The sequence below is a fragment of the Dendrobium catenatum genome, unplaced genomic scaffold (assembly GCF_001605985.2).
Source record: "Dendrobium catenatum unplaced genomic scaffold, ASM160598v2 fragScaff_scaffold_353, whole genome shotgun sequence".
Classification (NCBI taxonomy): Eukaryota; Viridiplantae; Streptophyta; class Magnoliopsida; order Asparagales; family Orchidaceae; genus Dendrobium; species Dendrobium catenatum.
In genome coordinates, this window is record NW_021318815.1 from 797759 (window position 1) to 825150 (window position 27392).

The 27392-nt window shown below is 36.7% G+C and overlaps 1 protein-coding gene across 2 annotated transcripts in view; it reads left to right on the forward strand.

Moving 5' to 3' along the window:
- Positions 1-27392, forward strand: part of LOC110103954 (calmodulin-binding transcription activator 4-like) — a 59138-nt gene that overhangs the window by 17819 nt on the left and 13927 nt on the right. The window contains exons 5-12 of one of the 2 annotated variants that reach the window (XM_028693751.1): positions 1744-1789; positions 4525-4984; positions 10346-10539; positions 11528-11792; positions 11886-11974; positions 16469-17145; positions 17366-17936; positions 18876-19169. In XM_028693751.1, the coding sequence (XP_028549584.1) occupies positions 1744-1789; positions 4525-4984; positions 10346-10539; positions 11528-11792; positions 11886-11974; positions 16469-17145; positions 17366-17936; positions 18876-19169 (2596 nt within the window). Of the gene's footprint in view, positions 1-1743; positions 1790-4524; positions 4985-10345; positions 10540-11527; positions 11975-16468; positions 17146-17365; positions 17937-18875; positions 19170-27392 lie in introns of both variants that reach the window. The other variant, XM_028693750.1, reaches the window with a different exon arrangement.

Consider the following 27392-nt stretch of genomic DNA (forward strand, 5'->3'; position numbering starts at 1 on the left):
ACTACTACGATTTATCTCGTCTTTCATTTGTCACAGTTGAAGAAGTTCAAGGGAGATTCTGTACCAGTCGATACTTTACCGCCAACATTGTCTGAAGATGGTACAAGTCTATTAGAACCTTCTGCATTGAAAGGGGTTAGACACACTGAGGCAGGAGGGAAGGAAGTTTTGATTGAGTGGAAAGATCTACCGACACATGACGCAACTTGGGAGACATATGAGATCATACAAGCTCAGTTTCCTGCTTTCAACCTTGAGGACAAGGTTAATCTTTGGGCGGGAAGTGATGATGGACCGGTTCGGTCCATAGCAACACCGGCCCTTAAAGGGCCGGTTCTCACTTACTGCAGGCGGAGAACCCGCCTGCTTGGGCGGACAAGCCGAGGGGGGGAAAGCTCTCGGGTGGGCCCCTTGGGCCCACCAAATTGAAGAGAAAGGTTGTGGTGTTTGCCCTAGGGGTAAGGAGGGGATTTTGAGGGGTTCATGTGAAAGTTAAAAGTGAGTTAGGGTGGCTTTTTGGAGGGATCTCATTTTGGTGGCTGTTTTAGTTTTCTTTTTCTCTAGGGCTTGGGAGAAAGCTTCTCTTCTCGAATTGAGAGCATTGTATCCGTGGAAACTTGTAAGTCTTTTAATATTCAAGTTATTGAAGTGTTTGTGAGTGTTTTCATCCAAGAAATTTCGCATTTTTCCATCGTTTTTGGGCTGTTTTGCTTGGATTCTGAAAATTACAAATCAAGGTCCATCAAGGTCATAAGTATGACTTTAGTTAATTCGTTAGGAGAAATTTCTAGGTAAAAATAACCTAACCCTAAATCCCGCCTACGGGCCACTTCTAAGCGAAGAAATAAAACCCGCATGCTAGGGAAACTTATAAGTGAATAATTCTAAACCCAAACATCCAGGAAAATCTTAAACAGAGCCGCGAGACCTGTCCAAAACCTCAACATATGGACTACTTCTAATAGAAACAGTAAGACCCACTTCTGAAACTTTTTAAACATATAACTACCAATATGCACTATCTTTGAAGGATGATTCATGCAAAGGAGTAACAAAATTAGTTGTATCAAATGATTCAATTTCTTGTTAACTAAGATGCAAAGTGGTTCTTATCTTAAAATAGCATAGAAAGATTGTGCATGCCAAGAGGAAACCATTGGCATAAATATTTATTCAAATATGATGTCTAATTACAAAGTTGTAGCCTTATTAAATTATTTTTCTCAAATATAAACACAAGAATTATAAGATTGCAATTTTATCAAAAATATGATTTTTATATGAAAGTTATAATATAAACCTTGTTTACCTCAATCCTTTCATTAACTTCCGATCACAGTGCCTCCACTTTAACCAACTGGTGATCGTTCGAGGTGCATCCCACAAGCCTAGAGGGTTCAAACAAATGCCTCGCTGCGGTTTAAGGCCTTTTGATGATCTGGTGACCTGTAATCCTCAGGAAATATTAGGGGTTTTGCGCTCTCATAGCGATATATGGAGCTATAAGATGTAAACAAATGAGCATTTGAAGCTTAAATCTTTTCTTAGACTCCAGTAACAACTTAGCATTCTAATATTTTTGCTACTTTCTTCTTTCGTTTATTTGGTTTTGGTGCTGATGACTATTTTAGCCTATATTTTGCAATGTATTTATTTTTTGTTGCTCATGTTCTTTTTTGGTCTGTTGGATATAGTAATACAGATTAAATAATCATGTTTTGTTTCATGTATTTGTCTTTGCAGTGCTTATGATCACATTGTTCTTGTTCATTACAGAGAAGTTTCTGAGGTTTGAATGCTCTCTAGAAATTTTCATTCTAACTGCTGGTTTTTAAGCCTTAATTTTTTAAAAAATGAAAATAAAGGGCTTTTACTCTAGAAGGATAAATTAAACCTCATAATTAAGCTAATAAGCGCACAATAGCATGTCTCAGGAATCTCTAAGAACAATGAAAAAAGAAGCAAAGGTTCTAATATCCATTAGCTACTTGAATATCACTGACTGTTCTCAACTTATCCTCGACTTGTTCACGTATTGTGATGCTTAGATATAATTCACCAGAAAATAAACGTAATGATTGCACAATCTTTAACTACATTAAAATTTTCTGTCATTGATTGATTCTCTTAATAACTTATTCACTGCATGCCTGCCAAAATTTGATATATTTCAAGCGTTCGGAAACTTTACTTCTCAGGAATTAAACAGAGTACTAGTACTCTGGTTGAACTGTTTGGTATTTTCATCAACGGAAAAAACTGTACTGTCATTCATAGTTTAAAATTGCACAATAAGAGGCGCGCCTCTGTGCAATTTGGACCCATGCCGCCTTATTGCCTAAGAAATTTTGGACCCATGCCACTAACATTGACATTGTCATTGTTAGTGGGAGTGTTATGTTTACCAAAGTTTGCACTGTCATATCAGAATTATCACTGGTTACAAATTGTTTTGTATTTATGATAATATGGGAACTATACTTCCATCACATACAAGGGATTGTTCGGTTGTTCTTTCTAGTATGTTTTCACATTAAAGTAGAATTGTAGTTTCTCATAGGAACATCCGTAGCCTACATCATGTGGAAAGGCCTTAGACAACCCCGAAAGGGGATAAATTGAGTTTTTTTCTAGTTAAATTCATGATTTAATTCTTTTTTTTTTAATTCACTCATTTATGTTAGGAGGTTTATGTGTGCACTGAGGTTTGAAAGTTAAAAATGCTTGTGACACAAACATGTTAGATGCATCTTAAAATGCATTGTTTTCATATTTCTTGAAATTTCATTGAACTTTAATAAACGTATAAAAAAGTATGAAACTTCAGTTTGAATAGTGTTTGACATGTATTGAACTCATGGAAAATGTTATTCCTAGTAATTGAGAGTATAAATAGTGTTATGAGTTTTTTCCTACTTCATGATCAAATTCCAATGAGTTGGAATATATATATATATAGAGAGAGAGAGGAAAACTATTATTGCCAGTAATCAAAAGAATACAAGAATAAAATAGAGAGACAACCTTTAAAAGAAAAGACTACGTTAAAGGCATGGCCAAACACCCAAATAGCACAAGCTTACAATATAGATTTCTCGAAGAAACATGAGATGCAAAAGCACCAGTCAACAACAAAGCTAGAAAAATCTAAAATTAGGGAGATTCCATGAATCCACCCTAATTAAACCATGAAGGTTTGGAGACACTTCATTAGGAGCAAGAACATTAGAAGGAACCAGCAATTGAGCACCCCATCTCGCCAATCCATTGGCAAGTTTATTTCTTTTTCTGAAAATGAGACTCAGTATAAAATCCAACTGAGAAAGAAGTAATCTGATTCTTCTAAGTGCTGGAATAATCAGAGTTGTTTCTTTTGGAAGAGAATAACCTCTAGAGATATAATCCATGGCAATAATGATTGTTGTGTTTCGTTTCTTTCTTCTTGTTACCATGGCTTAACCCAATTCCATTGAAAAATGGGAACTGTAGATTTGGTCTTTCATTCTTTTGTTTTCTCTTTCGTCTTCTGACTTATTCCTTGAAAGAGTTTAATACTGGTCGTTAATCTTCCACAGTTTGGGATATGGTTCCTTCTCAGATTAAAATTTCCAACTGTCTTTGCATTGGAATTGTGCTTTGGACCACACCTGATTTTAGTTTGATGTATGAACTTTTATAATTGTCTTTTTTTAACATAGTTTTTAATAGTTTTAAAGCATATGTTGTAATCGTATGCCTCCTTTTGTGTTCCTTCACCTCCTAGGTGGCTTTCAGATATTTTATTGAATAATCTGTCATTTAGTTTGGACACTAGCATAATTTTTTAATCCAGTTATTGGGGCCTCAACAGTGTATTTGACTGATTTGGAGTTGGCAAGCATAGCCTTATCCTTGCATTTTAGAGTCTATTTACCTGATTCATGCCTATGAGGGATACTAGTTTTCAAAATTCAGGAGTACTAAATTCCATTAAGTGGTTTATCCAGGCATTCTATAAAAGATTAACTTCATTTGCTTTGTTTTCTTAAGTATTTTCCGAAATCATTCCTAATTGCAAATGATATACACATTTGACTCTGTAAAGCTTAGCCTTAGATGGGCTTTGTAAGGGTAGCATGCTGCAGTTTGGGAGAAATATTAGTGTGATAATGTGTTCTCGGCTAGCTGTTCAGAATTATATCTGTTGAATTTTAGCTAACAACTAATTAGGACAAACTTTCAATGTGAATAGTTGGTAAGAATTTGTAAAACTAATCTCTAGTTGTTGAGACATACTGCTGCTTGTGATGATATAACTTAACAATGTATTCTTGTACATTTCTTTTGCTTCTTTAGATCATATAGGGCTAATATTTACGTGAGTTAAGTTCTTAATTGTGCCAAACTCTCACAAAATTAGTCCTATTGCTTATATTTCTTTTTTCATTTTCTTTACTTGTATTAATTTTTCTACGTTTGATTTTTCTCAGTTTCATTCGAACTAGTTTGATTTTTGCCCTTATTTGTTTTCTAATATTTTATCAGGGAAGATTTCTTCCTCCAATAGATTCTCAGCAAACGCAAGAGCCATTATCTTCCCGGAATGGGAATTCCAGTGCGAATAACATTCAATTTAGAAGGGTTCCTTCTGCAACTAGTGAAGTATATGATTCTTGTGAAACCTCCTGCAGTCCTATTTCTGGTGAAGCTAACTCCCAGCATGTTGGAAAAGATGTTGACACAAACCGGTCGAATATGTTCAATACATCAGCTAATTCTGATCCATTATCACAGCAAGAGATCAATCTAGCATTACGCGATCTTGAAGAGCAATTAAGCTTGGATAAGTATGATGATAACGTACCAGTAGATATTTTGCCAGTCCATACAGATGAACATAAAAACCTTGAGGATTTAGCACTAATGGATAGTAAAACCTGGAATTCCTTCCAGAAGCTCCAAGAAAACCTTACGCCAATGAAAGAATATACAGGATGTGATCAAGGTGAAATCTGAAAAACAAACGTTATTAATAAAATCAGTTAGAAGTTTGAATTTTCAATTCAGAGCGTTCCATAATTTTTTTCTGTTAAAAATAGTGAACTTTTTCCTTAATCTTGATTATGCTGCGTCCTCATCTGTGGAGTAATTGCAACTAGGAGCTTAGGAATCATCCCTTTTTGTCTAATTTGCAGAAAAACAGGGAGGTCATATTTATAGGGGGGAGACAGAATGTTTCCATGAATAAACACAAGCCATTGTAGTAAATCTATGGAGTAGAGCTGGTCTTCTTTTATTGAAAAGCTGGGTGCTAGACCCTTCTCATTAAAATTAAATAAAAACAAATATTTATATATAGAAGGCAAATGCGTTTAGGAAAAACAAAACATCAGTTCCAAAGATACTAAAAAGGCCTTCAGGGTTTTATGGAAACCCGAGATCCTCGATAGCCATTTGAGATTTTTCACCATTTTACAATGTAAAACCTAGATCCAAAAATAAACCAGATTTATAATATTCTACAAAATAATTTTCTCAGGGATCAACCTTAAGTTGATAACCAAGTATTTTCTAATTTCAGTTGGATTACATCAAGGATCATCCTTAAGCCCATATCTTTTTGCTTTAGTCATGGATGTTCTTATCAGAGATTTGCCAGATGATGTTCCCTGGTGTATGTTTTTTGCTAACGATATTGTTCTTGTTGATAAGACTAAAGAGGGAGTTGAAGGTAAACTTGAATTATGAAGGTCAACCTTAGAGTCTAAAGGTTTTCGTTTGAGTAGATCTAAAACCGAATATATGGAGTGTAATTTTAGTATTAATAGATCTAGTGGGGGTTGTGACTTTGAGCGATCAAGTCATTAATAAGAGTACATGTTTTAGATATCTTGAGTCTATTGTTCAGAGTGATGGTTGTTGACCCTAATACTAGCAGCGGATCAAGTCGACCGAGCAAGGAGGGTTTCAAAAGCGAAAGAGCTCGAAATCGCGCAAAAACTCACCAGACGCGTGTCGACTGAAAATCCAAAATCGTCGAGACGACCTCCGTTCGCGAAACGGACAGCGCCGATGCGTCCGGAGCAACGGAAACAACTAAGATTGACACCCATATTGGCGGGGGTCGCCGTTCGGCGAAAAATTAAATTTTGGGCGCGCGAATCGAGACGACGACTTGTGCGAGCGGCGATGCGAAAACCAACTCGATGCAAGATTAAAAATTTATTTTTATTTTTGTGCAATATAATTAAAAAGTTTTGAAAAAAAAGAGGGAGAAAGAGCTTTTTTTAAATAAAAAATGAATTTTCTTTAAACCAAAAAAAAACCCAAAAATACCTAAACTACCCCCCACTTAACCCTCACACTCTCATATTCCCTCAACCGACCCCCTCTCCTCATTTTCACGCCAAATCCACGCCTCCAAGCCGCGAGCTCCCTCTCCCTCACGCGATTCCAAGGCCGGTCTCCTCCCTCCTCCTCCAAGCAAGGTAAATTTCTTCTTCTTCCTCTTTTCTGCTTCCTCCATTCTTCTTCTCCATTTTCTTCTTCTTCTTCCTTCTTCTTCTCTCCCATTTTTCTTTTTCTTTCTTCATCCCTCCAAGTTTCCCACCATTTCCGTCAATTTTCTTCCTCCCCTCTCTTCTCCTTCCTCTCCTTCATCTTCTTCTTCCTCCTCCAACCCACTCATGCAGATCAAAAACTTAAAGCAAAATCCATCCGCCCTCCGCAACAGTTTGTCGAGGCGGACAAATCAAAAACCACTTCAGCTCACAAAAGAGCCAAACGCCTGGTCGAGAATATCACTAGGATCCATTCTCAAACAATCTCTTGCCAGTAAGGACGTGGTACGTGTCCTCTAACCGGCAGTTTCGCCGCCAAATGGCACTGCAGGTAAACGGTTATGACCCGGGGCCCTCTGAACCGAGTGGTTTTTGCCGCCAAATGGCACCACGAAATACCGGTTATGGCCAGACACAATACACTCCTTAATGATATCAAATTCTTGAGATATGAATCAATAGGATATGATCGATAGGGCACAAAGCCCTCTGTTAGCTAAGGTGGATTCAAATTTGTCCCCTTAGACAGACATTCAACCTCGGTCTACAAGGTCCCCTTGGACGAAGTAACCCATGGTTGCCGACAAGGATCCTTCTGTCAGGTTGGGTCGACTACCTCCTCTGACTAAGTAGACCAGGGACCACGATGGCCCGGGACGACGGAACCTTGGGATCTTGATCGGGTTCATCATCCATTCCCCCACCATCCGCTTTAAGTGCAAGATGGTGAAATTTCTAATTTTAAATATCAAACCATTTCAACCCAAATTTCCAAACTTCCAAATATTTCCAAATCCATATGTATTGCTGCTACTATATGCCAGATACTACGTATTCTCTACGTATCTGATTGACGACTAGCCTTAATCGAAAGTTCTCTCTCGTTATCGGGAGGGATAATTAACTATAGGGGCTTGCGCCTATAGGAAACCAGAACTCAGATCATAAAGTCCTCACAAAATGAGGGCGAAATCTCTGGGTAGTGTCTTATCTACAAACCCATCTGCCTTCCAAAATTTACCCCGGAACTTAATTCCGTTAAAACTCCCTCGCTCAAATAAAAAGAAGAGCGGAGCGGGCGGAGGCCGGGGCCGAATTTTTGGAGCCCACAATGGTGAAATAGATGGGGATATTATTAGTAGAATTCAAGTTGGATGAAGTGGAAGAATGCATCGGGCTTGTTCTGTGATAGAAAAGTACTACTCAAACTTAAGGGAAAATTCTATAAGATGGTGGTTAGACATGTAATGCTTTATGACGCAAAATGTTGATCATTAAAAGAGAAGCATAATATTAAGTTAAGTGTTGCAGAGATGAGGATGCTCAGGTGGATGAGTGGCTTTACTCTTAAAGACAGGATACGAATGAGCATATATGTGAAAAGGTTGGAGTAGCTCCAATGACATATAAGATTAGAGAGAGTCATCATAGATGGTTTGGTCACATAAAACGGCATCCTTCCGATGACTCGGTTAGGATAGTAGATTTATTAGATTTAACCTATATTAAGAAGGGTAGAGGTAGACCTAAAAAGTTTTGGTTAGAAAATGCCTTTCTTTATTAGATCTAAATGAGAATTTTACTCTTAACCCGACACAATGGAGAAAAAGGATTCATATAGCCGACCCCATGTAGTGGGATAAAAGCTTGATGATGTTGTTGTTGTACAAAATAATTTTCTCATCAACTTTATTTTCCTTAAAGCAAGCACCATTTCTTACTCTACATATAATTCATATGAAGGCTGTGAAGATGGTATAAAAAAGTACTTTATAACTTGCCTTTCTATGTTTGTTTCACCATGAACTGAAAATAGATTGAATACTTTCAAAATGAGGGTGAACTCCAACAATTTTGATAAACCCTCTACAAGAGTTACTTATTACCCAACAATTAAAGAATAAGTAAAAGCTTAAAATAGTCCCCTGACTATCAATAAATGTTCAATTTAGTCACAGTGTTTCGCATTGTCTAATTTTAGTCCATTGACTATTAAAAATTGAGCCAACTTGGTCCCATAGCCTAAAGAATGAGTTACATTGAACTCCAAAAGTTAAATAGGAGGGGTATTTTAGGTATTATATGGGGATGTTGAGATAAAATTGCTTACTTGGCTCTATTTTATCATTACTAGAAGAGTGTATTCAATTAATGGGGCTAGTCTTTACATTACAAGTAATTAAATATACTTCATATGTCATTCATTTTCAACTTTCTTACTTGCATTCTCTCTCTTTTCTCTTCCTCCCCCCCCCCCCCCATTTTCCTCCCCCCCCCCCCCCCCCCCTCCCTCTTTTTTAATTAAGCTCATACACTTTCTTTCTTAGCAGGTTCATGAAGAAAGTTTGAGGTCAAATATTATTCATTTAAAATCATAGGACTTGACAAGATGCGTTGCCAAAGGACCCAACCATTAGAGAGATGATTAATATAAATAAAGCATGTAACATCAAACTTTGTGTATTAAGGCTCCATGACAAAATATGAGCTAGTATTGGATATTTGCACTGTATTGAGGCAAACCATTCATCAAAGAATTTTAACAACATATCATAACTCCTTTGGATTCATGCTGGGTAGGTCTTCTATTGAAGCTATTCATTTGTTGAGAGCATTGATGGAGAAGTTTAGAGAGAATAAGGATGATTTACCTGTGATATTTATTGATTTAGAGAAAGCATATGCTAAAGTTCCAAACTTCCAAGAGAAGTGCTATGGAGAGTTCTAGAAAAGAAAGGGGTTAATAATGCTTTTATTCAAGTCATTAGGGATATGTCTGCATGAGCTATTACTTGTGTTCAAACACAAGGTGGTTTGACCAAGCATTTTTCTATTTTAGTTGGATTACATCAAGGATCAGCTTTAAGCCCTTGTCCTTTTTCTTTAGTCATGGATGTTCTTATTAGACATTTGTAAGAGGATGTACCCTAGTGTATGCTTTTTGCTGATAAGACTTGAGAGGGAGTTGAAGGTAAACTTGAATTGTGGAGGTTAACCTTAGAGTCTAATGGTTTTCGTTTGAGTAAATCTAAAACCGAATACATGGAGTATAATTTTAGTAGTAATAGGTCTAGTGAGTGATTTGTGACTTCTTGAGCGATCAAGTTATTAATAAGTGTACTCGTTTTATATATCTTGGATCTATTTTTCAGAGTGATGGTGAAATATATTGGAATATTATTACTTATACTATATTGATGATGTTACTAATAGAAGGATATGAAAGATTGAATGATAAGATTGACTAAAATTGATTGAAACTAACTGAATGGCTAGGATAGACTGGTTGATAAATTGATTCGATTAACTGACACATATAATAGATATTGATGCATAATTTTCTTATATGAGTTACAACATATAGTTTCTTTTTTGCCTTTCATTGATTTAAGTAGTAATATTTTGGCCACTTGCTGAGCTATGTGCTCATTATGTGATTTTTACATGTTTCCAAGAATGAGTAAGAATCTTATGTAATGAGGCTACGAATAACATGCGCAGTTTTCCTGTCAGCACTTTTAGTTCGTTTTGCAGTATGATGTATTTGTAGTAATCGATTGGCCTTTTTATTATGGCTATTGTATACATAACATTTTAGGCTTATAATGATGGTACATATTGATGAATAGACCGTTGTTTATATGAATTTGTAAGCTTTGGTTAAATATGATTAACTCGTTAGAAAGAAGGATACAATTCTTCAAAATTTTGATTCTGGGACTTAATAAGCATTCTCTTTTAGTTACATTTTTAATTATTCTTGAAACCTTTATTAAGATTGTTTGATAACTATTTATTATTCTTAGGTGTAAACGGACAACTGAAGAGTCATGACCGGAAAATCTCTCCTTCTTGGAATGATATGCTGGAACGCACAGAACTCGATGCTCATGGAAGAGCTTTTAATGCCATGGCACTTGCTAATGGTTCCAAGCCTTCCACAATTAATGCAGCTGGGGCTTATCATCATGGCATTGAGAATGAATTCAAGCATGGAAGCGTGAGATTCATTATACTGTATTATGTTTAATGCATTGTCGCAAGCTTCTTATATTAGCATCAATTACTTTAATATACTGTTGCAAGCTTCTTATAGTAGCGTCAAATGATTGCTTTGGTTGTGATTCTGATGAGCATTTTCTGTTAAGCATCTTTAATAAGCAAATAATATTTTGCATCTTTATTTTATGTACTTGAATGCTGCTATTGTATAAGGGCATGGGTGATTCAAATTCTTTGTTCTTATAACTTGCTAATTCTGCCTTGAGATTTTGTATCATGGAGAACGCAACTTCTTTGGGTCAAGGTAGTGTTCCCTCAATTAAGTGTTATTCCATATTTTGGTTTAGACATATAAGTACCTATGACCTTGTAAACCTTAGGTCCTTGCCATTAAAAGGTAACAGATATCTTTAGAGTTCCTTCCCATTATAGCCAGTTGATGGCACTTCTCCTCAATGCCGAAATGCTTTTAGGGCTCACCTTGGTCAGTTGGTGCTTGTAGATAGAAAATATGTTATGAAAATATTTGTTTTTACTCATCTTGTATGCGAAAATGAAATATCACGGAGGGATTTTGAAAATATTTATAGAGTTTAAAGATCTTATTGATTTCTCAGTACATCCTTCCAAATGACAGAATCCAGTGAAACACTGTTTTTCGAAATATTTTTCCCAAGTTCAATCAACAAAATGATCCCTTAGAATTTATTCCATAAATGAAATAAAAAAGGGATGTACTTATTTTAAATTGAAGAGTAGAAATGCCTTTAAACCTTAACACTGACAAATTTAACTGCAGAGACTAATATTATTTTGAGAACTTTGTGGGATTTGTAGCTCAAGTTTTGACTTTCATGAACCTATGAGTAATTTATAATCCACTCCTTAGAGGTCTATCATTTATTTGCACAAGTCTTTTATATTTGGTATTTTTCTTAATTGATGGTTAGCATCTTTGATTGAGTTCTTTTTTTATGGCTCTGCAGCAATTTTCTTCAGAGAACATATTTGATGCTCAATTGGAACAAATTAGTTGGCAGCATCCAGGACGTGCAGGAAATTACGCAGGACGTATTGCTGATGGAAGTGACATAAATAGACTGTTATTTTTAGGACTAGGTAGTCTCGGGTCGCCTGATTCTGTTGTCGATCTAGCGGCAGGGGAGCTATATAATGCTCCAGGCACAACTGGTGATGGACGAAACTCCAATGAAGTGTCAGTCCAAAAAGAAAATGGCATCGACTACATGGGTAATGTTGATTTGTATGATAGGAATAATGCATATTCTTCAGATTTGTTGGGGATGTATTCTGATCAAGGCCAACATGGATCCTCCATTGCAGAAGAACCATGTTTAACAGTGCCTCATAAGCTACTATTCAGGATTCGTGAGATCTCGCCAGAATGGTCCTTTTCTTTTGAGAGAACAAAGGTACATGCTTGAAAACTAATTAATATTAATGATCCTTTATCTCGCCGCCTAGTTCAGCTTTTTTTTTTTGCTCCAGCTTTCAGGATAGTGAATTTTACAACGTAGGGCCTACCTAATACTTGAGGCTCTGGTCAACATGGGGTTTAGGGAGGGGTAATGTATGAAGTATTATCCTTCAACATAGAGTGGCTGTTTATATGACTTGAACCTATAATCTCCTGCTGATAATGATAGCATTTTAAGCATTGCTTTTCCCGCTATCAAATTTTAAAATACAAAGCATTTAGGCCATGTTGGATGTAGGCTTTATGCCAGATTTAAGCAAGATTGGAGCTAAATCCTGCCAAACGTAAAAAAAACACAATTAAATCTCATGATAAGTCTTAAATTCTGAATTTTTCAGCGGATTTATGTGGATTTAACTGAAGAAGTGTGAAAGGGAGAAATGTCCTAACCTTCGTGGCAAGCTCCTTCACAGTTTCTGATCCGACAAGAACAATATTATCGTTGGAGGAGGCGGTGAAACTTCACATGAAGCCGAAGCAGCAACAGTAATCAGAAACAATTGAAGTCAAATGTCACGGAAGAAATGGAGATAGGAACGTCATCGAAGGAGGCCAAGAAGCAGGACTCGTTCAAAACTCTACCTCACATGAAAGAAGAAATGAAGAAGAGGAAAAGCAAACCTTAGACCGGCAATGGTAGAGATGAATACTTATTCTAATTATTAATTTAATTAGCTTAATTAATATAATTAATTAATTAGATAATTAGTGATATAAGTATTAGTTAGATAATTAGTTAGTCATAAATACTTAATTGATTAATTGAACAATTATAAATATAGTTAATAACTAAAAACATATTAAAATTACACTTAAAGATTTAATGAAATAATTAAAAATTTAAATAGTAATCAAATGAGTAGTTATTTCAAATAATGATTAAATAAGTAATTAGATAATTATCATTATAATTAGCAGTGAACTACTTATTAAAATCATATCTAAATAAGTAATTAGTAATTATATCATTTGTTAAGTTATTGGATAATTGAGCTATATTCTAATTATATTGTTCTTTATTGTTATGGATGTTAATTAAAATTGAAATCGATAAGGAACTTATATTCATAACACATATATCATATGAGTTAATCATCTTAAATCTTGATTAACATTGCCAAACATTCTCACAGGATTTATTAGGATTTAATATATTTCTTATCAAATAATTTTCAAGATTTAACACCCTCGGATCTAATAAATCCGGATTTAGAGAATCTATGAAATCCTACTTAAGTTAAATCTTAGCTGCATCTAAACATGTTAAATTCCTACTTTAAATGCCAAGTTTTGCGTCAAGAAATGGAATATAGAGCAAAGAGGCAATTATTAGCTACTGAATTACAAGTTAAAACAAATTTTATCTGAGTTTGTGTGGATGGAGTGTGATTGGTAGATTGTGGCTTTTCAATGCATTTGGATGCATGCGTGTGTACATTCTTAGCATTTAATAGTTTGTCTATGATTAGCATGGGCATATGTGTCCTTTGACCGTACTAAAAGCTTGATTTAAGGCTAAAATGCGGAAGTCTGTAAATATAAAGTTAATTACAAACAACCACTCTTTAAAACACATATAATGATGTATACTCCTTTCCAAACATATATAAAGTTAAAAGAAACCATCGTCGCAGGCATGGGCGGAACCATATAGGTCTTAGGGGGAAATTGCCCCCTCTCAAAAAAAAAAATTTTTTTTATAGGAGTAAAAATTATATATATATATATATTTAGATTCAATAGGCTCTACACAAATCCGCATGAATGCATTTGGTAAGCTTAACCACTAAAGCAGATTTGTGTTTATCATCATGATTCAGTAGTTATCTAATGATATGTCTGACTATCCATGTTTTACTCATCCTCTTGTAATACTTGGATTCTAAAAAATTTAACTAATCTAAGCATTATGGCTTGCGTGGTCCACTGAAAATGGCGCATATATGCTGTAGACTTGTAAGTCACTTGATTTTTTTTTTTTTTGAATAAAATGCTTTATTTTGTTAGGGTGATGGATCACTAGAGGGTTAAGTGGAGCCCAATAAAATAATGGATGGATATCCAGTAGCTCAAAAGCTATTATTAGGAATGAACTTTTTTCTCTTTTTGTCGCACCTCATTTTTACCTCTTTCTAGGCGATAATGAAGTATAACAAAGCGAACAATCCAGTAAAATCTTGTCACACCCATCATAATTTAACTCATCAGTTGAACGAGTAAAAAATAATCTAGCTCGATCATCCCAAAAGTACACTTCATACTTAGCAATCATCTAATATAACAATCATAAATATTGAAATGGAAATGCACATAGATAAGCTCATCAATTCAAATACAAAGCTTCTAACATAACTTTCTTAAATATATTCGTGCATACCTAATTTCTTTAATTTACTTCATTATCATAAATATGTTTTACAACATTTAACATTATACATTCAAAATATTATTGTATAGAGTAAAACTCGTCACCTGTCCACTATTCTTTGTGTCCTTTCAGTTTCCTGAAATCATGGCATAACATTGAATGAGCTACAAGCTCATTGGGATAAACAATTCTCAAATAAAATTCAATCTTACAAGGAAAGAACATAAAATATCATGTTGATCATATGAGCTAAAATAAGCATTTTTACTCGATGGTATGATTAGCTTGGTATAATCAATGTTCATTCAATACATGAGTTATAAATCAAACGCATGAAAGATCATTAAGAAATAATAAATATAAGTGTTGCATGCAAAAGAAATTGATTGTAAATTTCTTACTTTCATTCTTTTATTCATTCTTAATATTCAATGTTTTTCAAAATATCATTTCATTTTTCTAGGCTTTTGCCTCTTTATATCAACATCCCCTTGATAATGCTTAGACTAATCAACTTTCTAATATCAAGATTCTTTTTTTTTAAAATTTTATGTGATAAAAATTGGATCAACCAACTTCACTGTCAGAGTTGGGTATTCCTTTTGATTTTCCTTATAAATGTTGCACCAATCAATTCTCTACTATCAAGAATCATCTCTTCTTGCACAAATCATCAAAATTAGCTCATCTAACTTACAAAATAAGGTCTTTCATATCATCATTGAATTTTATTCTCATTATTTTGATCTTTTTCCATTCCTTGATATTGGCTTACACATTTATCCATTATTTTATAATGAGGCGCATCTATGAGATAAAGCATGTTACTTGTAACATACTCTTTATGTATGGTAAGTCATTAAACAGTTTATGAGGATTAATCTGAAGTATTTGAATCAATGGTCATATGAGGAAAAATAACTAGGTCCCCTTTACAGTGAACTTATTTTTCACTCTAAAACCTCGACTTTTAGTAAGCAACCTAAAAGTAATAATTTTATGAATTCATTGCATTTCTTAATTCAATAATTCGATCAGACACGAAATAGCCTTGGATTCCCTCATTCAAAACTTTTATTCCAACTACATGAGTCAAACTCAATTCAGAGATATCACAGACACCCGGAATTCCTCGCCTAGCTTTTCCATCTTCATTTCTTCTCCTTTCCTCTCATTTTCCAGCACCTATTCTGTCATATACCTCAGCTTTCAGCTATGAGACGGAATGAGATTAGTTAGGTTAGTGTATATATATATATATATATATATATCACTGCCTAAGCCACCCCCGCCTAAGCCCTGTTTTGGGTGGAGAACCACCCCCTTACTACGGTGTATTAGTCATAAGCTGCAATAAAATTGATGGAAAAACTTAGGGAATTTGATTAAATGCTAAATGATTATATAATCAATCGTAGGTACATTATTTTTATAAACATTTTTTATATCAAAATGATTTAAATGGAATATAAATTTAATAAAAAAAATGATTTTAATGAATTTCGGGATGCATGAAAACTGAGGTAGATTTTTCAGGAGAAATTTTTATGATTAAAATTTTCGATGTTTAACATTCAATGTGGACTTTTTTCACTCTCATATGTATCTCAACAGTATTCTTATAGAAGTTCTCGACATTATCCATCACTTCTCGTCAAAATGGAAACTTATAAAAAATTGGAAGCTTATCAAAACCATCATGTATCATGCTTCAAGAGTACACTCAACCACATGAAAGCTTCATGGAGTCTCCCATATGTTCTTAAACCATGTTGACCAGAGCCACAAACTGAATGCAATACTTGACTCTAGCCAGACCATCAGCTCTACGAACACCTGTTAGAGAGGTGGATCATCGGAAGCTCATATTGAGCCCAATAAAATAATGAATAAACTTCTATCAACCCAAAAATTTAAGTCAATGGTTTAGAGAAATTATTATTATATTAGGAGGATGAGATTTTGTTTCCTTCAAAGATTGGACTGTTTTCTACCATCAGACATCTCAGTACGTCCTTCTCAAGAAAACTTTATTTTTCATTACAAGTTCACTTTCTGCAGGTTATCATCACCGGAGACTTCCTATGCAATCCTTCATCACGTTCTTGGGCAGTAATGTTTGGTGAGGTTCAAGTACCTGCAGAAATTATTCAGGAAGGAGTTCTACGTTGTCAGGCACCTGAGCATTCTTCAGGAAAGGTTGCTCTGTGTATAACATCTGGAAATAAAGAATCATGCAGTGAAGTTCGGGAGTTTGAGTTTCACTCCAAATCTGTTACTAGTTCATTGGAAACTTCACATCTTGTGAATGCAACCATAAATTCTGAAGAGCTTTCATTGCTTGTAGAATTTATTAATGTTCTGTTATGTCGATCTGATGAATTGTCAGTTTCCAAAGGTGCAGAACCAAAAGAAACTGAATGCCGCAGAAAGTTAAAAGCAGCAGAGGATCAATGGTTTCAATCTCATGAACTCCAAACTGAGATTTTGCCGGGCGCCATAGATGGGATACTTCAAGAACTAATAAAAGATAAGTTCCAGCAGTGGCTATCGTCTAAAACAAATGCAAAGGAAGATGGAAGCTGTTTGCTCTCCAATACGGAGCAACACATTATCCACATGATTTCTGGTTTGGGATATGAGTGGGCTTTGAAGCCAATTCTCGATGCTGGTGTTGGCATAAATTTCCGAGATGCTAATGGAAGGACCGCCCTTCATTGGGCTGCACGTTTTGGAAGGTAATGAGAACTTTGTGGCTTTTGAGCTAAATAATTCCCGTTATTTCTTTCAGTGGTAAACACAATTTACATTGTATGTTTTTCTAATATCTCTTTTAATGAGCATTTATGTAATTTAAATTATTTTTTTAATCTGAAACTAGATCCCTCACTGTGCTTTGTCCGTATAATGGAAGAAAAGTTTGCTTTTTGATTATGGAAAATATTGAAACTGTCACAGGGAAAAGATGGCTGCTGCACTACTTGCAACTGGTGCATTTGCTGGAGCAGTAACAGATCCTACCCCACAAGATCCTGTGGGTAAAACTGCTGGTGCTATAGCCGCCGCTAGTGGTCACAATGGTCTTGCTGGATATCTTTCAGAAGCTTATCTGACCGATTATCTCTACTCAATCAAGGGGTTGACGGTTGTGGAAGATGAAAAAATAGTAGAAAGCATATCTGAGAGAAGTGCATCGGTACAAGTTGGTGAAACAGAAGATGCACTTTCACTTAAAGATTCTTTAGCAGCGGTCAGAAATGCTGCCCAAGCTGCAGCTCGAATCCAGGCTGCTTTTCGTGCTCATTCTTTTAAGAAGAGGCAAGAAAAAGAAGCTATGAATCGTGATGAATATGGAATGACTTCAGAAGAAATGCATTGCCTCGCGTCATCTATCAAGATCCAAAAGACACTTAACAGTTATCCTGATCAGAAGCTTGATAAAGCAGCCCTATCAATACAGACGAAATATAGAGGTTGGAAAGGTCGAAAAGCTTTCCTAAGTTTCCGTCAACGTGTAGTGAAGATTCAGGTACTTGAAGTAGAAAATTGCACATTGATAATTTTGTGCTGCTGCCATGTGATTTACATTTTATAATTTACAAGCACAAAGCATTCCTCTCTGATCTCGATGTCCTGTATTGGTTCAAGTGCTATGCATTCACAACTTTGTGCTTTAATCTGTACTTTGAATCACCACTTCAATTTGGGAAGCTTGCTCTGGTCTTTTGAAAATCTATGAGATGTTTTCTTAGTCACACTTCATTTAATGTGAGTTATATGCGCATTCATGAGATTTGGGACATTTATGCTTGTTCTAGTCAGGGACAAGAAAGGAAAAATATTGGGTTAGAATACCCTGATCAAAATTTTGGTTATGAAGTATTTCAAATCCACTGGATTTATTTTTAGATGAGTAAAATACAAATTTTGATCAATTATCCATGTATTCTACTCCTCACAGAGCAAATCCAATATTTGAGACCTATTCTAATCCATTTTGGTTCAGGATAAGAAAACTTTTCCTGCAAATATCTACTTTTTTGTTTTCCTACTAACAAATGTATTCTAGAGTAATTTAATTCTGGAAAGTCTCATTTTGAAATTGTGGAAAAGAGTAGCTTTTTATCTTGTTTTCTTTGAGTTGCATTATTAGCTCATCAAAGCTTGGGATATATGTTGTCATATGCTGGGAATTGTTAGTGAGCCCCCTCACATGGTTATTAAATTAAATACTTAGTAAACTAGTAAACTAATAAACCCTAATGCATTGGAGAAGTTACAGTTGATGGAGTAATGTCTTTTTGCTATGAAGTTCACTTAACAAGAAGTTGCCAGTTATAAGCTACATGTGCAGACATTCTATATATGTTATATGGGTTTTAAAAACAACAATTTATTCAGCATCACCTTCTTTTAGAAAGAATTAATGATTTATGCCATCTCAACTGAAAGATGTTGAATTTTACAGGCTCATGTGAGAGGTCATCAGGCCAGAATGAAGTATAAAGAATTGCTTTCAGCAGTTAGTGTGCTTGAAAAGCTTATCCTAAGATGGCGCAGGAGGGGTGTTGGTCTTAGAGGTTTTTTGCTCAAATCAGACATAGCTGATGAGGGCGAAGAAGAAGACATAATCAAAGTTTTCCGCAAACAAAAAGTGGATGCTGCCCTTGAACAAGCACTCTCGAGGGTTCTTTCTATGGTGGAATCTCCTAGATCAAGGCAACAGTACCGTCGTATGCTGGAATGCTATTGCCAAGTTAAGGTAAAATATTGGTGTTACAGAGATTATATTTTAAGTTTATTTCCAGATACATACTTTAGTTTTGCTCGGTTACAGGGCTTTCAGATATCGTGATATGCATTGCTTAATCATTCCAAACAAATTAGTTTCTATTTTAAGAAACCATTTTTGCTTTTCAACTGTTAAGGATTTGTGATAATATTTGATCAGTAGTAGGATTACACGTAATTTATCAATGAATTGTTGATAGATAATTAATTATCTGTTTACATCTTTCAGTAAGTATAATGCAACATCAAACTAATTTTTTTTTTTCAGGGGATTTGCATATATACCATTATATTCATATATGTATTTCATATATAGCATTTGAATCTTTATATTTATTAATATAATATCTCAAGCTGCAAATGTACTGAGAGCTTGACCAACTATTTGCGACTTGACTTGATTACAACTCATTCATGATCGTTTGTTTTACTACAACAACAATATCAAGCCTTTATCCCACTACGTGGGGTCGGCTACATGAATCTTTTTTCCTCCATTGTGTCCTATTAAAAGTCAAATTCTCGTTTAAATATAATAAAGAAATGTCATTCCTAATATTTTCTAACCAAGTCTTTTTAGGTCTGCCTCTATCTCTCTTAACATAAGTCAAATCTAATATCTCTACTCTCCTAGCCGGGTCATCGTAAGGCCGCCGTTTTATGTGACCAAACCATCTAAGGCGACTCTCTCTAATCTTATCTTTTATTGGAGCTACTCCAACCTTTTCACGTATATGCTCATTTTGTATCCTATCCCTAAAGGTAAAGCCACTCATCCACCTGAGCATCCTCATCTCTGTCACACTTAACTTAGTATTATGCTTCTCTTTTAATGGACAACATTCAGCACCATAAAGCATTGTAGACCTCACCATTATCTTATAGAATTTTCCCTTGAGTTTGAGGGGTACTTTTCTATCACACAACAAGCCTGATGCATTTCTCCACTTCAGCCATCCAACTTGAATTCTACTGATAATCTCCCCATCTATTTCAGCATCACTCTGAATAATAGATCCATGATATCTAAAACGTGTACTCTTATTAATGACTCGATCGCCCAAAGTCATAATCCTCTCACTAGGTCTATTACTAAAATTACACTCCATATATTCCGTTTTAGATCTACTCAAGAGAAAACCTTTAGACTCTAAGGTTGATCTCCATAATTCAAGTTTACCTTCAACTCCCTCTCTAGTATTATCAACAAGAAGAATATCATCAGCAAAAAATGATCGTTTGTTTTACTAATCAATTATTTTTTTAAGTAATCAAACAAGTTCGAGTAATTTTTAAAATAATCGACTATTAATAAACAAGTTTGAACAATTGTGTTTGACTCGTTTATACTCATGAATAATATCAATTAAAGCTCATGAACAAGCTTGATATAAAACTTGTTAAGAAGTTTGATTAATATTTAATATAGAGCGTGTGAATTGTTAAGAATGATTAAGTCTTGTTATAAATCTTTATTTGGTATATTTTTACATAATTTTTAGTTTTACTATAATAAATTATTCTTATTTTACAAAAAATTAATTTTATTTTTTATTTTATACTTTTTCAATAAAATGAATTTGTTCATAAACAAGATGTATTTATTCATGTTTGTTGGATTGTTTGTTTTAAGTGTTCATGTATCTAGAAAGTAAATTTCGTTAATAGCTATTTAAGGCTTGTTTGTTTTAAAGCTAGATAAACATGAAACGAATCAAACATAAACAAACACAAGCCAAATATGAATATATCATTTTAAACGAACGAAGCTCGAACACAAATAGAAAAGTCCGAATAGAGCTCGAAATGAGCTCGTTTACCATAACAAGCTAATGGTAAACGAGCTCAAATATGAACAAGCATCTACTCGGCTCGGCTCAGTTCGTTTGTAGCCCTAATAACATCCTAATATCTAAATGACATAAAATGATATCACTAATATTAATATATGTGAAGTGAAATATATATTTTTTTATGCATACATTTTGTTATTATTTAATCTCTAGGATTTTATATAAGTAAATAGAAAGATTTAGGTGTTAAATGCGTAAATATATAAGAATTATATTGTATGTATGGCTGTATGCAAATCCCTCTTTTTTATTACTTTATAATCTTTTTGTCTTTATATTTATTATAAGAAGCTTAAGATGCTGTTATTGTAAGATTTGTTAAAGGCTAAAATCATTTGTCGTCAATAGAGTTCTCTGATATATCGGCAGCCTTTGGGTGGCGGACTAGGGAAGAGCTAGAACGGTCGGTCCAGTAGACCCCGAACCAAGGAGGGATGGACCAAGGCGAGGATGAACCTGGACAGATTTCAGCTCCTTTTGTGGGACCCAATAAAATATTAATTCATTATGTGAGAAGAGGAATTAAGGAAGGGATTAATTAGAAAGGATTTCCTAATTGAAATTCAAATTGGAGAGAAATATATTAGGAAAGAGGATCTGATTTAGGAAGGATTTCTTAATTGAAATTCAAATTTGAGAGGAAAATATATTAGGAAAGGGGGGCTGATTGAGTAGGGAATTACAAGTTTATTTAAGGCTAAGTTTAGGTTTTATTTTGGTTTATATTTGAGAGTTGTAGTTTTCTTTTCGTGAGTGCTTCTGATGTGATGCAAGAGTTGAGTTACACAAGATTAAAAAGAAGATTTAAACACTAGCTCAACCAATTATATAATCATGTTTCAAATTAAATTTGGCTACAAGAATTCGTAGTGTTTAACTTGTTTAGGCAAAGGAATTACAAGGAGATAACCAAACTATTTAAGCAAATACAAAGGAAAACATAAAGTTAAAAGCTAGTGACTGGAATCCAACGATTAATACGGAGTTGTTCACCTTGAGGCCTATTCTCTTTCCTACGAAACTAGGTTGAGCGGCGGAAGATCGTCCAAACTAGTAGTGAGGTTGCCACAAGGAGGGAGGAGCCAAGGAACGTCGTTGTGGTGAAGGAGCTTGGAGGTGGAGGTGGCACGGGAGGATGACCTTTAATGATCCACGTGTAGACGGAAAAGTGGTCATCGATGGAATCCACTAGTGTTGGTAAAATCCGATCCAAATATTCTTTGACGGTGTCGTCGAAATCAAAACCTACGTCGAAGAATGGTGATATGAGGATGTCAATTTTTCCTTGGTTGTCATACTCAAACCCGAAGTTCCACTCGGGTTCCTCCATGCATTCTTGAAGGTGAGAATGGGTGGTCTAGAGGAGTTCAGCCAAGGTGGGGAAGACAAAGATGGAGTGCAGAAATTCTGAGTAAATTCAGAATTTTGGGTGGCTTAATGGGGGTGATTTAATTTGGAATTCAATTAAATCACTAAGGTGGAAGGGGCGGCCAAAAGAGGGGGATTGGGGCCTGATTTTGTGGAGTTAATAGGGTGATTAGGAGAGAAAGAGGGGGCCAATGAAGGGGTCGGCCAAAGAGAAAGAAGAGGGAAAGGAAATAGGGGTTAATTAAGTGGGGCCCATAGATTTAAGTAACAGATTTTAATTAAAACCTGTAGTAAATTCAGATTTCAATAAAAAGGAAAGTTTCCTTTCATAGGTGTACGTAATAAGCAACCTTTTGAATTTCAAATTATAATCAAATGCTAGTGATTATTTGCTTTAATATGGCTGATTGAATAAGCAATTAATCCAGCATTAAATGCTTGATTTCCACGGGTTGGGCAACACAGGAGGAAACGGCAGTAAGGGGCTGCAGGGGAAAATCGGTGAGCTGGGGGAAAGGGTTCACGGCTTGGGCCTTGGGCTATTGTTGGGGAGTTGATGAACGGTGGAGGGGAGGGGAGATGGCTGCACGGGAGGGCCTGGACCCGTGGCCAAAAGCCTGGAGGGAGGCTGGCCGGCGGGAGGATGCAGCCAAAGTGGCCGGTGGCTCTGAGCAGGTCAATGCTAGGCGACGACAAATGCAAGGGGAGGGGAGAAATCAAATTCCAGGGATTCGAGCCACCACGGAATTACTAACCTTAAACATATTCACTTTAAATTTCCACAAGAGTGACGTGTACGAAAACTAGAACTCACAAAGAGATCTAGTCTTCTCCGGCGAACTCACTAAGAGATCTTGGCGGGTTGAACTCACAAAGAGAACAAAGATCAAATTTCATTTCATCAATAATTCAATAGCCTTCGTACAAGAAATAAGAGCCATTTAAATAGGCTCCACATGACACAAGTACAAAAGTCTAAAATGCCCTCCGGGCTACAAAAGCAAACTAATACCCTCGAGGCTAAAATGGAAAAATTGAAAAAAAAATGCATAATACATAAAATGCTAGTGCAAATAAAATCAGTAGTAGAGGCTCTCCATCATGGCCGTCGATCTCCGGTGTCGTCTCTGATATACGCGCCGGAATCTCCTGTCGATGCCCCAATCATTCTCCCCGGGTGGGAGAAAACTCGACCCCGTCGAGTGCATGCTATGGAGGCTCTCATATAACTCTAGAAGTTCTGGGTCCAGTCTCTGTAGCTCCTCTCGATTAATCCACGTGTCCTTTGTCTCTGGTGTTCCTTCCCAATGAACTAAGTATCTCTGGCGCCCTCCATCCTTTGTGGAAATAATCTCATCATCCAGAATGGTTTCGATCTTTTCCGCTCTAGGTAAATGGGGTAAATTGGGGAGTGGAGGAAGGCTAGGGATCTCACTAGGTGGGGTCTCACAAGGCTCGTTGTAAAGTGGATTGTTGGGGTTAAAATCAGGACCCTCAAAGGCTACTATATCCTCTATATTAAAAGTCGGATTCATATTAAACCCTTTCGGGAGTTCTAGCACATAAGCATTATTGTTAACCTTTGAAATTATTTTAAATGGTCCGGCGCTTCTCGCATATAACTTCTTTACGGAACCAGGAGGGAAACGCTCCGGGCGGATCCGTACCATAACAAAGTCTCCCACTTTGAATTCTTTAAACCTCCTTTTCTTATCAGCATGAATTTTATAAATGGTATTGCTTTGTTCAATTTTCTTTTTAATTTCATTGTGTAACTCAGGCAGATGAGATGCGAATGCAAATGCAGACTCAGATGTTCTATTCCTAGGACTCATGGGAACTAGGTCAATGGGCTGTTTAGACTGATATCCGTGCACAATTTCAGCAAGACTAAGGCCAGTGGTTCGGTTGATAGAGTTGTTGTAAGCAAATTCTGCCACAGGAAGTTTTGAGTCCCAATCCCTAAGGTTTTCTCCTACCAAAGTTCTCAAAAGATTTCCTAAACTCCTATTAACAACCTCAGTTTGACCATCAGTCTGGGGGTGGAAAGCAGTGGAGAATTGAAGTTTTGTCCCCATTTTGTGCCAAAGGGTCTTCCAAAAATAGCTTGTGAACTTAACGTCCCTATCGGACACGATGGTCTTCGGTAGGCCATGGAGTCTAACTATTTTGTCGAAGTAAATCTTCGCGATTCTAGAAGCATCGAAGGTTTTGGAGCAAGGGAGCAAGGGAGCCATTTCGGAAAATCGATCAACGACCACAAAGACAGAATCATGCTTCATAGCAGTTTTGGGTAATCCAAGGATGAAGTCCATACTCACATCTTGCCACGGGCGACTAGGTACGGGGAGTGGAGAGTAGAGTCCCGTATTCTGTTTTCGCTGTTTGGCCAGTTGGCAAATGTGACATCGCCTTAAGAGTTTACCGACATCGCGCTTGAGGCTGGGCCAGTAGAAACGGTTCTCTAGTGCAGCAATAGTTTTTGCCTGCCCGAAGTGGCCAGTTAAACCTCCTGCATGTAACTCCCATACAAGATATTCACGAAGGGAGGTTTGAGGAATACAGAGTTTTTGAGCTTTGAATAGGTACCCATTTTCTACTACGAAATCATCCATCGTGCGTTCACATCCAGAGGTCAAAAGGCAATAGGTATCGTTAAAATCTGGGCAGTCCTTATAGTCTTCCTTAAGGCGTTCAAACCCGATAACTTCAGTCCTCATTTCTTGGGTGATCATCAGTCTCCTGCTAAGGGCATCCACTGCTTTATTCTCCGTTCCAGCCTTATGTCTAATTGTGTAAGTGTACTCTTATAAGAATTCAACCCAATGACCATGGCGGGCGTTGAGTTTCTTCTGCGAGTTAATGTACCTCAAGGCTTCATGATCATAGAATATCACAAATTCTTGTGGAAATAAATAGTGTCTCCAGTACCTAAGGGACTGAATGACTGTGTAGAATTCTTTGTCGTAGGTAGAATACCTTTGACGAATGTCGTTCAACTTCTCACTAAAATATGCCACAGCGTATCCGCTTTTAAGATCAACTTTAGAGAACAGGGTTTCCCCAGTCATCATGTCTAACATATCGTCTAGTCGTGGGATTGGAAAACGATATTTCACTGTAATCTTGTTGATAGCGCGACTATCAACACACATCCTCCATGATCCGTCCTTCTTTGGAGTTAAAAGGGCAGGGACTGCACACGGACTAAGGCTCTCTTTTTGATAAATCCGCACTGCAAGAGCTCATCTACTTGTCTTTTCAGTTCCGTGTGCTCCGTTGGGTTCATTCGGTAGTGAGGGAGGTTAGGTAGGGAAGCTCCGGGTACCAAGTCAATCACGTGTTGAATATCTCTAAGGGGTGGGAGTTGGTCAGGTAGATCTTCCGGAAAGACATCAGCGAAAGCTTCTAAAAGAGGCTTAACCTCTTCAGGGATAGGCTCTTCTTGGTCTTCATCTACTTCTCTAGCTACTAGGGCATACATGGGTGATCCTTGGTGAAGTTCAATATCCACTTCTTTCGCAGTTAAGAAGTGTAAGCCTTTATTAGGTTTAGGTGGGATAACCTTAACTTCACTCTTATCGGATCGGGGCTGCGAGGGAATCAACTTAATCTTCTTCCCGTTGTGCTCGAACCGGCAGGTTTTCGTCCTCCCATAAATGTGGACATCGTTGTCAAACAGCCAAGGATGACCAAGAATAATTTGGCCCACATCCATCGTCAACACATCACACCAAATCTTCTCCTGATATCCGTTAAACTCAAGTGGAATAAGGCTCCTATCTTTTATTTCCATGGAAGTTGAGTTAATCCAGGCGACCTTATACGGATTTGGGTGAGGTGTGGCCTTAATGTTGAGCTTAGAAATCATTGCTGAAGAGACAGCGTTGATGCAGCTTCCACTATCAATAATAACCTTATAGTTCTTATCCCTGATTTTAGTAAAGGTATGGAAAATGGCAGTTCTTCTCCAGTCATCACTCAACTTTGGCTGGGATAGCGCACACCTAACGACTTGCAGGGTGACAGGTTCATCCTCCGTGAAAGAATCTTCCTCTTCGTCAACATGATGAACTAAGTCAGTCTCGGGTTCGTCCTCGTCGTCATCAACCTCTTCTATTATGGTGACCTTATAGGGACTTGAACATTGCGAGGCAATGTGCCCATACCCATGACACCTATAACATTTGGTTCCGTAATTGGATTTGGGCGCGTCACGTTCGGGGGCTTTACCTTTGGAGTCCGGACGAGGTGGGGCCGTGTTAGCAGTGGGTCGATTACCTATCGAGTTCGTGGGTCGGTTTTGGGGTTGACTGGGGGAAGTACGATATGGGTTTGGTCGATGATCAAATTGTCTAGTGTGGGAGTGAGTCTTGGACTCCTCTAGGTCAAGTACTAGGCTGCAAGCTGCTTCTAAGGTGTCAATTCCTCTAGCAAAAAGTTCGGTTCTAAGGTCTTTCCTAAGGCCAGCTCTAAACATGGATAGGATTTTAGTTGGGGTGGCGGACTCCTCGCCGTTGCAACGAATCAGGAAATCGCCGAAGGCAGAGATGTAGTCCTTAACAGGCTTGCTCCCCTGAGTTAGTCGATTCCACTTATCTAGAAGCTTAGGGTAGTAGGATGGCGGGAGGTATTTTCTCCTAAGTTCTTGCTTCATGGTTCTCCAATCGTTGATAGGATGTTCACCTCGAGCTTCACGCATGTTCTCTAAGTTGGTCCAGTATAGGTTGGCTCGACCAGTGAGCTTTATTTCAGCGAACCTGACTTTCCTAGCTTCAGAGATGTTGTACCATTTGAAATAACTGTCCATTGACTTGAGCCAATCTTGGAAAACTTGAGGGTCAAGGGTTCCATCATAAGTTGGAGCATCAATCCTAATATTTTTCAACAGTTGGGCATCGTTGTCTCTCCAAGGGTTCTCATCCCCATCACATCTCCTATGGGTTCGTGATGGGGTCTCGGATTATGACGGT